General features: G+C 45.2%; 1 protein-coding gene across 6 annotated transcripts in view; it reads right to left on the bottom strand.

Annotated features, from left to right (window-relative positions):
• The window catches only part of nbas (NBAS subunit of NRZ tethering complex), a 126005-nt gene that overhangs the window by 105865 nt on the left and 3200 nt on the right, over positions 1 to 16940 (bottom strand). For 4 of the 6 annotated variants that reach the window (XR_012951601.1, XM_076084747.1, XM_076084748.1 and 1 more), the window contains exons 4-15: positions 16372 to 16449; positions 15712 to 15759; positions 14614 to 14657; positions 11253 to 11386; positions 9757 to 9890; positions 8399 to 8497; positions 6529 to 6667; positions 6378 to 6443; positions 6124 to 6252; positions 5581 to 5644; positions 4899 to 5092; positions 3061 to 3327 (exon numbers count right to left, since the gene is read on the bottom strand). Coding sequence is in view for 5 of the 6 variants with exons in the window: in XM_076084747.1 (XP_075940862.1) it covers positions 3061 to 3327; positions 4899 to 5092; positions 5581 to 5644; positions 6124 to 6252; positions 6378 to 6443; positions 6529 to 6667; positions 8399 to 8497; positions 9757 to 9890; positions 11253 to 11386; positions 14614 to 14657; positions 15712 to 15759; positions 16372 to 16449 (1396 nt within the window). In the remaining variant the exon portion in view is untranslated. Of the gene's footprint in view, positions 1 to 3060; positions 3328 to 4898; positions 5093 to 5580; positions 5645 to 6123; positions 6253 to 6377; positions 6444 to 6528; positions 6668 to 8398; positions 8498 to 9756; positions 9891 to 11252; positions 11387 to 14613; positions 14658 to 15711; positions 15760 to 16371; positions 16450 to 16530; positions 16874 to 16940 lie in introns of those variants that run through there. The other 2 variants (XM_076084751.1, XM_076084750.1) reach the window with 2 other exon arrangements.

The raw sequence follows: 16940 nt of genomic DNA, 5'->3' as shown, positions 1-16940 counted from the left end.
ACCAATTAGCATCCTACTCAGAATGATGGTAAAGCCATTCGTTTTGCAGGTATTTGGACATCAACTAAAGGAGCTACGATAATTTAAAACGCTTGACCTGATAAATGTGCCAACATGTGATTACAATGTATGAACAATTGCATTTAGTGCCAAGAAGAAGACAATAAACTAAGATGGTGAACTTGATGAACAGTCATTGTGCGTATGTTAGCATGCTAATGTTAGCAGATAACTCAAATCCCCCCCTGTAGGAAAGGACAGCTGCACAGGGTCGCTAGCATAGCATAGCATAGACTGCTAGTCTTGTTACCATATACTTTTCATTGGCAGCAGCATCAGTAGTTGCTGTTGTCATCATTATAACTATAATTAATATTATTGAATTGGCCTGCCTTAGACGTTACCATACAATAATGCTCAAACAGGTTTTGTGTCATATCAATGTCTCACAGAATGATTTGATCCAACAACATCATAACACCTCAGTTTATGCAGGCCCACTCATTGTGTGCAAGTGCACTGACTGACACACACACACACACACACACACACACACAGTATCCATCTCTTTTCTGTGTGTAGGAGTACAAAGCATCACATTAGCCAGACTGTGGTTCCTTGAGGGCAGTGAGAACCCCACACAGTTAAACCTCTCGTAGGAGGACATCAAAAACGGCTTCCTTCTCTCTCTGGATTCGGCTAATAAAACGGTTAGCAGCCCTGTCAGTGTGCTACTCGCGCAGGCAGGGTTACGCCCCCAAACGCATCATCACACTCCTGAACACACGAAGACAAAATCACTTGATCTGGTCTATTCACAGGCGGCGGGACCACAAACCTCGACTGAAGTGGATCTCTGAGGAGAGATCGGGTCATTCGGATTTCTGTGAGTGAGCGTGAAGTGTGGGAATGTCAAACACACACACACACAATAAATCAAATATGCATGCACACACACATGCACAGACATACATACACCCCTCCTCCCCGACACTCACACGCCTACATGTGGTACATGTGAATAATTAAAAATAAAAAAACCTTTCCACCAGGAGAACAGCAGCTGGGGAAGTGCTGTGCCGCGTACAAAGTGTTACAAAGAGATAATAATGATATATTACTTTGTAACCCTCCACTGGTAGGATTGACGGCGATGACTAATGGCATCTAATGATGATGACAATGATGAAGAAGGAAGTCGATGACGGGTCATAAAAATGACTGATGGACCGTGCTAAAACTTGGGACCGTTGGGAGCCGATACTGTGCTTTATGACAGAGCATGTTGTTGTCTTTGCAGCAATTTGTAGCGAATAGCAACAACAAGCCATATTTCTAATGCGGCAATTAGCATTTCAGAGGAACCCCTGGGACTGAGAAATAGCCTTAAAGCAGACTGATCATCTCGCCTGATTTTCATTTCTCATCAGCGGCACTCTGGAGCTGATCCAACAAAACAATAGCACTTCACTGAGCTGGCACAGGGTTTATTTAGTCAGAAACCAATTTCGCAGATCAGCCTGTTATAATTCAGCCAGTGACCACACAGATTCATGCGCCGTCCTTCGGTTGCTGCTAAATTAAGCAGCAAAAAGAAACAATGGCGAGTGCGATACCCGCCATTGAAGACAATTGACGGCCGATCTTAAAAAATGATTAATGGCATTACAGTGAGGCGCATGTGGCTCGTGTATTACTTTGCTTATGATAAAGGCCTCACAAAAGGGGCTGGTTTAATTAGGAATGGAGTATCTTTGAAATATTAAATAGGCAATATCAATTTCTTTGCCAAAATGAATTCATAACACTGTGTGAGGCAGAGAACTGCACGTCAGCTCTGGACTTGCTGTTTAGATTGCCGAGCTGAAAGAAAATTCAGATCCAAACATGAAGGCGGGAGCACTGACTAAAGCTGTTCTCGCCTAAGCACATGCGATTTTGTTGTGTGTGCCCCAATGAATAAGTAAACAGTAACAGAAATGTGACTCTTCATTGCGACTCTCCGAACGAGATAAGCTACCTCATTCTGAACACTCCTATTGGACCCACTGCGACCAGAACCTTTATTATGTAAATGTTACGAAATATGAATACTGTGATGTGACTTCTCCACAGAGCACCTCAACCAACCAACTGGCTATTCATTAAAATCTCAAAGACTGATGCTCGCGGCTCTGTGTGGCTCTAATTGGGCACAGCAAATGTTACCATGCTAACATTTGCTAATTAGCGCCACACACAAACCAGAGCTACTAAGGATAATGGGAATGTCATTAGTCCCGCAGTCATTTGTCATTCCAAAAAAAAGTTGACCTGATGATGGCGCTAGATGAACCAAACCAAAGTGAGAAAGTGACAAAATTCATCCTGTGGGGAACATGAATGCAGGTACCAAATTTCATGAAAGTCCATCCAATCGTTGTTTAAGCAGTTTAAACAACCTCAATGTGGCACAAGAGGAAAAGTCAGTGAATCACCAAGGGCAGTGTGAGTCATCCTCTTGGGAGCATGAATGTTTGTTCAAAATCTCATGGCAGTTCATCAGATAGCTGTTGAGATATTTCAGTCTGGACCAAAGTGGCGGACCCACTGTGCCTCAAGTAAAGTCCAAAAACTAAAGACATCCTTACACTTCTTCAAAAATGTTGCCCTGCTAAACATTCAATAGAGTTCTCCCGAATCATGCTTGTCCTCAAAAAGGTGAGACAATTTTTGCAGAAAGCTGTGCAACAACATCGCCAATGTCAAACCGCAGGGGGCTCATTATTCTCCCTTTATCCGAGACAGCACTTTCAAAAATTCGCTCCTTCAAACGAAAAAATGTGACAACATGGATTGAGGCATGGAAGAAAGTCTTCTAAAATACACCGACGAAGTTATCCGCATCCCTCTTACCAATTAAGTTGTAAATCAAGAAAAGCAATGTCGAGGGGAGCACTTTTACCTGTGGAGCACATCCTGGAGCCAAAATTCAAAGGCCTTACAATCAACGAGATGCTCAAGTGTAGTGCTGAAAGAGAGCTAATCAAGCATCAGCAGGTCTCTCACTGACAAGCCTACCTTCCTCTGGTACAGTTCCTCTGGTGTTGTTGACCTCAGGCTGACCAGGCGGTAGTTCTTGATTACGGTGCGGGCCCGCTTGCGTGGCGGGGCGAACCGCTCCATCTCCGTCACATAATACAGGCCCTGCTTGATGTAGCCAAAGTAGCGGGCTTTGGCCGAGGACTCTTCGTCCGAGTCAGAGTCTCCGCCGTCGTCCCCCTCCTCGTCCTCGCCGCTCAGGTTGCTCTCCAGGCGCCCGCGCTTCTGGGCCAGCTTCACCTCACACTGTGGATGATACAAACAAATATGGGCCGGCAGTAAACTTTAACAAGGATGAAAGCAGAAGAATTCACAAAATGATGGCGCACAAGAGGATTGATGAACAAGAGTTGCAACAAATACACAAGTGATTTAAACATAACTTTGAGTTATACTGCAAACATATGCCTCGGATGTCATCATAAAGCCCCAGTTGTCTCGATACATAAAAATACATCTGCCTTGTTGGCCCAAATCATAAAGTGAGAGCTGCGAAACAGAAAAACGCCCATTCCCGATGATTGAGACCGAGACTGTCAGAGATTTACAGCCTTCGCACCAGAACGACTTTCCGATGCCGAGCGTGGACACTTCTTTGCCAGCAGGAAGTGAGGAATGAAAAATTAAGCGCGGAATGCAATGCAGCACAGTTCACATCTAGCTGTGCTGGTCAACACAATAGATTGAACAGCCTCATGCCAGATCAGCACGCTGTCTACAACACAAAACAGCACAAGGTGAAGCTGCTCGATAAAACTAAATCCAAGCTGTCCAGAGTACTTTCTCCAACTTGTCTCATCCCGTTCTCTAGTTTATTGCCTCAGTGGGGGGAATATTATTTGCCCTTTTTTCAATCCCAACGCCCCAAGTTGTCATATTCCGTCGAGATGCACTTCTGTGTTTTCAGCTCACTAGAGAGAAGTGCTAGCCTCCAGCAGAGGGGCTCCCAGCCGGGGCTTACAAAACATTGAGCACCTGTAAAGCATTAAGTGCCTTTAATCAATGAGGAGCCGAGGCTGCCTGCACAGTGCCGCACTAATACACTACTCCAGATGATGCACTTGTTATCATCTTGAACACGCCAGGTCACATTATTCCACATCTGTGGAGAGGCGTGCACGCAGCACAAGCCCCATGCTCAAGGTATTTTCAACACGCGCAAACCCTCAGCTTCAGATACAGAGCACCCATCCCCCCCCACCCTCTCTCTCTCTCTCCATGCTGAGGCAGGCTGATGAAACCTTTCCAAAAAGTTGGCAGCTGGCTGGTAAAGAAATATCTCCCTTTTTCTCTCTTTCTTTATGCAATCAGAGAGAAAAAAAGGAAAAGGGGAGGATTGAAATAGAAGTGGATGGTGATGTGATATCAGGGTCTTTGTTGGGGAATAAAGAGATATTTCATCACACACTTTTAACCATTTTACACACACACATGTTACACAGTGACATTCTCAAACTGATGTAGTCATAAAGGATCAAATTTGTATTTGTCTGAAAGAAAAAAAGACTGTCCTTTGGGGATTCCCATCTGCTGGAAGTACAAAAGGATCTCAAATCAATGCACATATTGATTTTACTGTACAACAGACTCACTTTGCACCAGAAACAGGGGGCTCAAGAAGCACATTTTATATCTTTAACAATTAAAACAAAAGAACTGACTTCCCAATGATGAACGGGTGACCTGGCCAGATCTGTGATGTGTCCGTCTACGAGGGTGACCAGCGCTAAAAAGATGCTGACCACGAGTCTCACACGCTCTTCTATGACTAATCTGTTTACTTGACAACACATGCACACCGCCGCCTTGACATTCACCTCCAGGCTGAGGAAGCCCCCGTCGTGTGCCGCGGTGACTCGTGGCGAGGGCTCGAACCATTCGCAGGACTTCCCCAGCAGGTTGCGCAGCGTCCTGACGGACGACACGGTGACGGAGCCGGAGCAGCGGGCGAGAATCAACACGATGTCACTCCACCAGCTCACATCCTCCAGCGGGTAGTACTGCTCCTTATCTGGGACAGGTAACGGAGAGAATTACAGTTCACAGATGACGGTAGACCAAAGTTGATCGGGATTTGTGTTGAAACTTTCTCTTTTGCCCCCGTTAACTTTTTGGAATCGTCTTCCTTCTCTAAGACATATTTACACATGTGGACATATTCATCACGCGTCATGCATTAGATGAAGACGCACACAGATTATTGCTTACACGAGCTGTCACTGCTGTCACAACTGGCCCCAAACTGTCAAACAAAAGACTGTAAAGCTGCATTAAAAAAAACAGCAAACACACAGACATGCATACAAGCACAAAAACCCACAATCCCAAGCACCGACACTGTGAGGGAGGGAGATATTTTCTGGCCTCGGCAGACACTATACGGTTGTATGTGTAAATAACTGTATAATTCAGAGAATAAGACGTGTCAAAAGATCATTGAATTGTATCCAGTGTGCACAACAAAGCCAGTTCTCTTTAGCCCTTCGGGGGCCAAACTACCTTTTATTTTCTTCCTTCTCTCCAGCGATGTCTTCCACTCTGGGTTGATCTCCTCAAATCCTGGCTGCGGGGAGGACGAAGGATGAAAGGACCAAAGAGGAAGGGAGGAAAAAGAAGAAGAGGGGGGAGAAATGAATCTGCTAACCCCGTTTACACTTACAGAACACACACAGTGGCTCTGTCGGCTCAAACCAGGTGACAAAGAACAACATACACACCCGCCGCATAAATCGGCAAAACGTTCTGCAAATATAAGTTCTCTCTAAGACACCTCACTTTATGTCTAATGCGCACGCGCGCGCGCACACACACACACACACACACACACACACACACACACACACACACACACACACACACACACACACACACACACACACACACACACACACACACACACAAAAGAGATTACATTAATACATTCAGTTAAGCATTTAATGCACAAAACAATACCAGCACACACAACTGACATGCACACAGGTTTATTCAGCATACGCAAAATCATGCATGCACACATAAACCACAAGCAGCTTAGAGGTGTACCTGTTGGTCCTGGCTCCATGTCGCCCTCTGTTTCAGTGATGGGACGTCCCAGAGAGACAGGCGACCAGAGAAGTGGATGACAGCCAGCAGGGTGCCGTCGGGGCTCAGGCTCATGCGGAATACACCGTCCTGTACATCATAAATGCGCACACACACACACACACACACACACACACACACACACGTTGGCGAGATTCTTCCCATTAAGCTTTTAATTCTTATCGAGGAAGACGGAAAGACGAGAGCTGCGATACCTTTTCATCTCCCTGTCTGGGAAACAGTCGGAAGCTTGGGATCTTGAAGAAACCTCTCTTCTGATTCTAACAGACACAGAGAGGACATGACAATAATTAGTGTGTGTGTGTGCATACATGAATAACTTGTGCATGTGTGTAGTCTCCTCACTGCGCTGACGTCGTCCTCATAGCTGGTGACTTCCTTGTAGTGTGGCGAGCCAGACAGAGCCCTCCAGGCTGTGATCCCATAACAAGAGGCCTTGGACGTACAGTCATCCCCCGACTCACAGCCTCCCACCAGCAGCAATCTGACAAACAAGCGCACGCACACACACACACACACTCATGATAAGCACCTCCTGTATTGTGCCCCTGACAAATCAATTCGCATTGCATAACAAGGACAGCGAATTAAGATGGTCACTGCTGGGTCATCCTTCAGCCTGGGTTTAAGCCACGGTATGAGTTAGTTTTCCCACGACTGAAGAGCCACTTATTAAAGTAGCAGGTCTAAAAAAAAAAAAGTTATCTAACAGAGGTAAAAGTCTGGCTGGAATCAATGGTTTGAAGGCACAGACAATAGCACAATGACCACAGTGATTTGTGGGTCTCTCTTTGCAGTGAAACAGAACAGATGCGACAATGGTCAGGAGCTCAGGGGAGAGGTGTGGATGGAGCTGTCCAGCTCAACACTGCCCCCTGGTGCAGGCAAGTTGGACATTTAGTAAAGGACAAGAGCTGAGAGTAAACTAATGGTGAGATAAATGAGGCATCAACATAGTAGCTCATGTCTGATACAAGCCACTTTTTCTGTCTACTGCTGTATAAGGTTTCATTAAAACAGATGTTGGACTACTTCTTGCATCCCCGATGCACATCTGTATATTCTTCGCAAACATGATATTACCTCTGTAATCCTAATTATGAAAAGATCACAATGCCTAACTGCACATCTGGAAAGTATTTGTAAGCTCATCTTTGCGCCGCTTCATTTTAAACTGCCACAAGTTAACACTACCATGGTGTCTCCTTGAACCTGAACATGTTTCATCTTCATCATTATACATGCATGTTCAGCTGTTGGAATTATTTTTCTCACCTTGCCTTTTTTTGCTCTATCCTATTCTTTCTGTGGCTGACCCAGTTTTCACACCGGGATCATTAAAGTTTCATCTCATCTATCAGTTGGCAAACACTTTGACAGTAGCTGCCAAAATCCATTAGGCTGCCAAACCAAGCTTCACCGGGCCAAACTAAATCTGGTTTGTGCAGACTCTGGGAGCGTGGTGAGAAACAGTAAGGTCACGCGGGTGTGAGTCAGACATAATTAACTGAAACCTTTGAATGCCACATGGTGGGGAGGGCCAAGGACACCCTAGACTGCTATATTCAAACTGCTGCAGGTTCTGCATTAAAGTTAGTGGTTCATTTAGTCCTGAGGAAGCCAATTGGCCCCATTCCATAATATAAAATCTTATGCCTGTGCAAGAATGTCCTTTTTCTGGTGTAGTCAACTGATATTCATGTGTTGCTCTTCTTAATATGTGTTACCTGTCTGCAAAGCGACTTTATTTCATGGTAAGATTCACAGTAAATTCAATATGATACATATTAACGAGCATATTGAAGACTTGCTGGTGTTTACTGGAATTGCCTCCGAGATGTCAAATGATGAAAGCGTTTGAAATTACATGGCTACTTTTAAATCCAAATATTTAAGATGGACAAGGCATCATGTGGCATCATCTGCCGTGGGTTTAAGATTGATTCAAAGCATTTATTAGGGCGTCTGTAGATGTTTGAATACCAATGCATGAACAACACTTGATGAAACACTGTTGTAATAGAAGTAGGCTCGAACTGTGGAGGCCACAAGAGAAAATAAAATCACCGAGGGTGTCAAGCGAATGCTACAGGCAGTAATTATGGTGCCACTGATGGATTCAAAGTCAAATGCTGGTAAAAATGCTAATTTTCAAAAAATATCTAACTATATTCAACAAGCACTTAAGGTTGATAGGGTGTTGGAGCTAACTTACCGGTGGCCAGGGTGGTAAATAGCCGAGGTGATGCCGTGGGAGTAGTGAACGGAGAAACTGAAGCTGTGGTTCTCGTGGAAGTTCCGATTGGTTCCCACACTGAGAGAGGGAGAAGACAGTCACAGGACAAGTCACCTATAATTACACTCCGGCACATAAACAATCAAAGCATCAACAACCATGTGCCAAATGTTAATGGTGCGACAAAGCTGTTTCGGGGAAGATGACAGAGCAATTTAAATCCCAGCTGCAATTAAAATGAGACATGGCAAAATATATAATCTAATTTAAGTGGGCAATCTAAATTAGATTGGTGCTCGATGAGATGCCGTGCAATTTGTGCGGGCACATCTCATTGGGGGGGAACGTGTAACGCAGTGCAATGTAGACTGTACAGGGAGAAAGGGAGGAAAAGGGGGAGAGAAAGAGCACAAAACAGTTCAACTTCCTCCAGACGTTCAGGTGTTTATGACACACACACACACACACACACACACACACACACACACACACACACACACACACACACACACACACACACACACACACACACACACACACACACACACACACACACACACACACACAGAGCAAGAGAGAGAGAGAAAAAAAAGAGATATGACTTACTGTCAAGACTGAGCTATAATTCTGAAATTCTAATTCAAAGTGTTTGAGCGACAATATTGGAATGCAGTTGTATGAAGAGGAGGGCACGAGTATGAGATCCATTCTGAAAATGAACGTTTAAAAACAAGCCAGCACTTCCAGAGTGAATCTGGAGCAAATGTCTCGCACATCTTAATTACCTCCTGACACACGCGCGCACACACACAGTGACACCCTGATGCCTTCAAAAGGCAGCTAACACCATTTATCTGGCTGTAATAGGAAAGTAAAGGAAAGTAAAGCAGCGTTTCCCCCCCCCCCCCCCCTAGTTCTCTGCTGTGCACACAGAACTGAAGGGAAGTTGTGTGTGCAGGACGTCGTCTGATCGAAATTCAACGCGCAATCTCGTCCCCTTGTGTTGGAGTGTCAGTGCACCAAGGCTTGCTATGACAGCAGCAATCATACTGAGTGAAATGGGAAATCTCGGGAATTAATGCCGTATTAAATAATGCTAAATTGAGAAGGGAAGTTGCGGGGCAGCCATGAGGAAAGCGCACACGCGGACTCTTGCAGGTTCACGCGCACAAAAGGTGGAGAGAGTCAGATGTCATCAATCAAATAATCCCAAATGTGCATTTGGATTGGCATTGGCAGATATTTGTGGGGTTTTAATCTGAAATAATGCTGGCCGAGAGAAGCCAGAAGGTGCTTTGAGAACTTAAGTGTGTTACTGAAGCAGTTTTCTCACTCACCTGACGAGGTAACTCTTGAGTCCGCCGCCACATGTGATAACAAGCAGCTCGGCGGACCACTGGGCGCCGGCTGTGTACTCCAGGAAGATCAGGCCCGCCACTGCACAACTGAAATCCCCGGGAAAGCTCACCGCCTGGTGCAAGACGGGGAGATGAAAAGGAAGAGTCAACGGCAGCGGGGGAAGTTACTGACGGTCGATGAAATCAAGAAAAGTAGAATAGTGTATAATTATCTATCAGTCCGTGGCCCCCGCCACGTTTTTACAATGACAAACAACACAGATACTCCACATCAGTGGCAATTGTTAAAGAACATAAAATAAGACAGAAAAAAAGATTAAGGAAGAAAATGCTGGGGCAGGGAGGGCGGTGAACAAAAGATAAGAGACAGAAAGTGAAAGAGAGATGGGGGGGGAGGCAGAGAAGCAAATTTAAATTTCTTTTATACATGCATACTTTCTGTCAGATTGGAAAAAAAATGTCTCTCTCCTCCAGAAATAGCAGCAAGTCACCGGTGTGTGCACTTAACAGTGACAAACAAGAGGAAGAGCACAGCGAGCCGGGGGAAGGGAGGTGGGGGGGGGGGGGGGGGGGGTGTAAGTGTGCAGACACACATACTGATTATGACAAAGCAGAGTGGCACTAAAGGGATGAAGATCGCCGACTTGGATAGTCTCAGGGTAGGAGGGAGGGAGTGTCTGCGCTCATCGTCTCCGACGGGGCGGATACAGGAACGGGAGGAATGATGGGTAGAAATGGGGGAGCGATAGCATGTAGCACACAGAGGGCATCAAAGTGAGGGGGGGGGGGGGGGGGGAGCGGAGCGAGGAGAGCTACTGAGGGGGCAGACATGCAAGGATGAGAGAGACGATCGAGGGAGCGTGTGAAAAATTAAAGAGAGGAGGTGATGAAGATGAAGGGGGAAAGAGTGGGACACTATGAGCACAGAGGGAAGAAGAAAAGAGAGAGAGACGAGAAAAAGCTTCAGACGGTGAAGGGAGAAAGCAGGCATGACAGACAAAGGGAGCACACGGGGGGGGGGGGGTTTCTTCAAAAAGTGCCCGTTAAACGTATGCTCCACTGAAAGTAGAGAACATGGCCCAACAAGTCTCCAAGCCGAGCTTATGGATGTCTGAATCCTCAGAACTGTGTCGCTGTAAAGATACAGCCAACTCTGCCGGAGCATATTAGCACTTAGTTCGGCTAAGAAGCTTAAATTAAATCCGATGATTTCATTTCAAAAACAAAACCGAATCAAGCTGTAGAGTACTGCAAAGTTTAGACATTAATAATTCATATGACACACAACATATAGTGGCTGAGTTAATCATCTGTGCAGAGTATCCATAATGCTACGCCTGGTCACTTGTTATTAGTGTCAATGCATGCACAAGAGAAAAACTAAACATTTCAGACATGAAAGACAGCTTGAAGGGGGGAAGGGGGGGGGGGGGGGTTGTTCGATGACGTCAAAGAGGAGGGACTGGCACAGTTACCGGCAGGATGACGAAGAGTTCGCTGCCCATGAGGTCGAACAGGCGCACGGTGCCAGTGCTGTCGGCGTAGGCTAGCAGGGTGCAGTCGTGGCTCCACGCCACCCTCCGCCACTGGGGGTTCGGGTCCTTTGGCACTGCGGGCAGACGAAAAAGGAAAAGAAGACTTGAAAGCTCTCGCACACAAACAGAGAAAGAGTGACAAGAGATTCAGGGAGCCGAGGAGTTCTTATTAAACCAGATGAGGGAAAACTCTCTGCGAATAATCCCCCCCGGTGCTCCGTGGTGTGCCGGCGACGAACACAGATGGGAGGAGGATAAAGCTAATGCCATACATCAACACATTGTGTCTAAGGACCTATCCAACTCATCTATGAGGGATAGCAGGAGTAATGCGTCTCAATAATTGTCTCTCAAAGACGCGCCTGCGATGAGAGGGGGATGAAAGGTGGAGAGAGGGAAGGGGAGGCAGAGAGGATGGGGGAGGAGAACAGAGATCATAAATCCAGCTTTTATTGAAGTATAGCCTACTGTTTTACTCATCTGCTGGCTCAGCAGTGCTGCGACTGTAACCATATCGCTGTGATAAAGCACATCTCTTCCTGCTGGCACTTTCTCAAGGCTTCTCTGTCATACTTTCCCTCTGATAGAAGAGCTCGGGCAGTCTGGCAGGTCTCCGATTCCGGATCCGTTTAGAATACCGGCGAATATCAAGAAACATTAAGCGCTATGAGGAGAAACAGGGTATGACTGTGTGCACAGTCTCTGTGGATTGGGTACGAGACTGCTGAGCCCATTAGAACATTTAAGTACTTGATACAACCTTCAGCACAGACATCTGCATATAGGAGAACAGTGTGAAACATAATACGCCACCGCGGGTGCCGTGTCTGCTAAGCAATAAAGTTATGAAAAGGAAGTTGTGTTTTTGTTGATATCACATAACGGCGCTATCGGCGTTTATTGTATTGAATTTCTTGGCTGAGGAACGCTGCCGCAACCCCTGGTGGGCAATACAGCAAACGAATGGAGGCGTCGGATATTGTATGACTAGAATTTTAAATGAAGAACAAAGGGGGGGAGGGGAGTGGGAGGAGAGGCAGGCATAGAGAGGGGAGAGAATGAGAGAGAGAGAGAGAGAGAGAGAGAGAGAAACAATGAATCCAGTACCCACTGAGAGAAATAATAGCTCCCCAAATTTTAAGGCCTAAGTATCAGAGAGCACCTCATGAAGGAGGCGATTTAACACACCTTGGAGACTCTCGGCTGAGGAGGAGCAGACAAAAACATGGAGCACTTATGAGAGTCAGAGGTACCAAGCGTCTCCTCTGCTCTCTTCTTGTTCTTGTTCTTTTGCTTCCTATTTTCAATCTTCTCCTTTTTTCATTTCACTCTCACGCTGCCTTCCCTTTCCTATCTCGCTCCCATTATCAATTGTATACAGTATGTTGTTCTAGGGCTCCATTTCCACATAGATGGGTTTTTTGGAGAGCTGGAAAATTGGATGCCACTGTCCAGAATTTTTTTACATCCACCGACCCGACAGAAGCCTTCTATCTAAAGCCTCACGGATGCATTTATCAGAGCTCAACACTTGTGAATTATGTACGGGGGTGGGAGACAACTGCACTGTAACAGGAGCAGACAGTGAGTGGGGGGAGGGGGAGACAGAGACAGAGAGTGATACACAGGTGTGGATAAACCGAACGCGCTCACGCACGGGGGTGTATACGCACAAAAACGCATTTAACACACACACACACACACGCTCCTCCATTAAAAGCAAATGCCATTAAAAGGCAGGATCACAGCGAAATCCATGAGGACAAATCTCCGTGAAATGAAATGAAGTAAAAGTAAAATGAAACAGAGAGATGAAATGGAATGAAAGGGAGGGAGGGAGGCTGGGTTTACACAGGCCCAGGGGCTACTGTTATCCACACCATGAGCCATTAGAACCACGGCCCACAATGACGGCGAGCCGGGGAAAGAAAAAAAACGGATATACAGATATAGTGTGACAAAGACAGACAAGACGGTGAAAATGAGAAAAATGAAAAGAAAATGAAAAGGAACAAAGCAAGAAGTGGAGAAGATAAGAGTAGTGCGAGTAGAGCAGTGTGTGTGTGTGTGTGTGTGTGTGCAGAAGATGTGAATAAAAATAACTGAAATTGAAAAAGAAACCACCATTTTTTGGGTTGTTTTTCTTGAAAGTGGCCCACTATATGTAGACTGTGAGATAATAGCTTCTTTCACATGACTGATGCCTTTTTTTTTTTTTTTTTTTTTACAGTCGACATATGAAACAGTCCGGGTGAAAGTTGCTGCAGTCTAGTTGTTGTTTTCAGACAATTCATCTCGTGTCCTCTGGTTGGATCTGTGGGACATTGGTTGTTGCATTGTTGCGTGCCAAAGTGTCTTTTGTTGTTGCTACCACTATGAGGTGTAAAGAAAAATGTGTAAATGTATAAATTCTGCACGCAGTGGCTCCAAAGTGGTGCATCTGTTGCACATATTCAAACCAATATGTTTGGCAACCTGGGGGCAGCGCAACAAGCTGTTAACACAACATTTGCAAGATTAATATGACCTTATAAAGTAGTTATGGTTTGCATGTCACCTAAAATGTACATATTCATGTCACAGAGCAACATGGTCAATCATTTGGAGTCATGTTTCGGTCTACCCGCTGAATGCAAGTCATACTGTCACGCTCCTTTGAGCTCTGTTTTGGTCTCCACCAACACCTGCAGGAAACATCTGGCTCTTTAGCTGCTAAACGCTAGCTGGTGAACTGTGTTCACCAGCTATTCACTAACGTTGGCTGTCTAGCGTTTGGTGCTGGTGTACAGCTTGGTGTATCTCAGCTTTTGGCTGGACAGGATGGATGAAAAAGGTGAGAGCGAACCAAACGATTAAAACCAAAACAATGAGCTGAAAGATGCTTAAATGCTCAGCAGTTTAGTGCAGCTTTAATTTCAATTAGAAAGACGTCAAACATCTCGGTGTGTGTCCTCATTTTCCTGTATTATGCATTTAGAAATGTCTAAACTTGTAGAAAGTTTGTGCCTCCCCTTGTTCAGAGCAATTAAAACCACCATCGCAGGCCATTTTACCAGCTAATCAAACAACGGAGGCGATTTATTTTTATCAGCCACTACGAGAGGGTGATTATCCGTGTTGCTGCTCACAGTCCCTCTCACACACGTTCCCATGAGCCACCGTGGTCGTTAGTTCTCTTTGAAACAAACTCAAAGTAGATGTGCAAACACGGACGCAGACACACAAAACTGTAGCGGCGGTAAAAGAAGACCACAGGTTAAAAACACGTCATGAACTACAGCATGCGATGAGAGGATCTTACCCTGGCACTTGCCGATAACTGAGCCAAAGTCATCTCTCACGGACCTGAGGAGCAAACACAGGAGAGGTGAAAAGAAAGCAGTACACCGCACCCGGGGGTGCAACCATACACACCGTTATATGACCGGGTTATAAGGTAGGTTGTAATCGCCACTGATCGCCTGCCAACTGAAGTAGCTCAATGGATCACGCTAAGGGCCTTGAGAGTAGGCAGCAGACAGACTCTTTAACGGAGCTCGATGGATCAGGCCTTGAGCTGACTTAACACCCACTCGCACCAACAAATGCCATAAAGCGAGGCCATAAAGCACGCTGTGATTAAACAACAGTGGTGCAAACAAAGGACACGGGAGAAACCCCCGGTATCAAGCTGAGGCGGCGAGAGGAGAGAGGAGATTGCCTTCAATTACAGCGGGGCAACCCCCCGCAACACAGTTCTGAGCGTAGAGAAAGAGAACAATGAATAAGACACGCTCTGGTTTTAGGTGGCGGCACGTGTGTGAACATTACGTCCAATTACACAGAGTCAACAAGTCTTTTTCGGTTGAACTTGCCGCTCGTCAGCCTCTGGAGAGCGAGGACGTATTTGCATACTCGCTTCATTGCTATTGATTTTCATTTCAATTTTGCTCCATTTAAAGCATTGCTTTGTGTCAATGGAGCTCACTGCTGAGTGAGCACATTTTCTCTGTGCAAAGGGGGGGGGGGGGGATGGATTTGTGTCTGAAAATAATTACGACCACTCAAAATGAGAACAAACACTCATGCGTGTGTGTGCTTTGGTCTCTTCCTCTATCCCTCTCACTCACACACACACACACACACACACACAAACAAATTAAAACATTTATACAGCACTGGTATTTTCACTTTGCTACAGAATATGTGCATAATTTAAATATTTTTTACTACGACTGATTGTATTTGTTACTGATTGTATTGATGCTTGAAAACAAAATGTTCATTCTTTAGATACAAGCTGAGACCGCAGCTCCTTCTTAAAGGGAGACGTGATAAACCACCACATTAATTAAAAAGGCTCTCTATCACTCGGCAAACACAGACAGAGTGCCTCAAATAGCGGGAGTTCAATAATTACCTAATCTCCACACACTGGTCCTGAACCACGGCCAACAGTTTGCCATTACTGTGGAGAGAACGAGAGAAGGGTGAGGAATGAGCAAGAGGAGAGAAGAAAGGAGAGAGGAGACAAAAGGAGCAGAGGGGGAGAGGGATAACATGTCATTATGACTGATATTTTAAAAAGTGGGGGACGAAATGAAGACCATCAAGGGTGATTTAGGGAAATAAGAGCGTGTGTCTATAGCGGGCCGGCTTGGACGGGAGATTAAGACTTGAATAAGAGTCCATGTTGGATGGCTTAATGTGAAGAGAAACAATAATAATCGTGAGCATTAAACAGAGCGGAGATAGTTTCAAAGGGAATTAAATGAGGTAGAAAAATTCAAGGGGAGACAGAAACGAAATGGAAGGATCAAGCACATCAAAGTAATGGACATCCGCAGCATCGTTTGACCGCACTTAACGCCGTCTTACATCGTGGGATCGATAGCCAATTAAAAAACAGCCTTTCTATTTGGTTTGTCTGCTGTAATGAGAACAAGTAAATGACTGGTCGAGGGGCTGCGCACAGGGGAGAGGAAACCAGAGGAGAGGAAGGCTTAGTGCACGTCAGCAGCAAAGGTGTGTGTGTGTGTGTGTGTGTGTGTGTGTGTGTGTGTGTGTGTGTGTGAGTGACCTTGCAAGCACCAGCTGCCAGTTGATCTGCTTGTTGGCCAGGCGGACCTGACCAGGAGGTAGAGAGGAGCTGGAGGGGCTGAGGTTTACAGAATCAAACAAACAGAAGATGAACACATTATAAACTGCTTCACGGTATTAACTGTGTGTCGTGACTTACTAGGAGTCCATCTACATGAGGCTGAAAGAAAGTTGACTTTCCTCTCAAGAACTGTTCACAGAGCAACTTGAACTGAGTGACAGAGATCTCCAGGGATGAGAGAAGCAGAGGGAACGCAGAATGTTTAAGACACGTCAGCGTCTTTTCAGAACCTACAGTCACTGTGACCAGTCTCTGTGTCAGCAAATGTAAAATATAATATCGGTATTCATCGACACAAGTATGAACAGGAGCTAGATTTGAATAAATTAGCTTAATTTGTTTTAAATGTAATTAAATTAAAAGAAAATAATAATTGAATAAAATGCAGTTAAAAAGAAGATAATTTCAATTAAACTAAATTCAATTCAGTTACACTTAAAATTTTGATTAAGTTAGATTAAAATGTAATTATATATATATATATTAAA

The sequence above is a fragment of the Anarhichas minor genome, unplaced genomic scaffold (assembly GCF_050575085.1).
Source record: "Anarhichas minor isolate MPS153535 unplaced genomic scaffold, ASM5057508v1 ptg000136l, whole genome shotgun sequence".
In the NCBI taxonomy this organism is placed as follows: Eukaryota; Metazoa; Chordata; class Actinopteri; order Perciformes; family Anarhichadidae; genus Anarhichas; species Anarhichas minor.
This window is presented reverse-complemented; position numbering and strand designations above follow the sequence as displayed.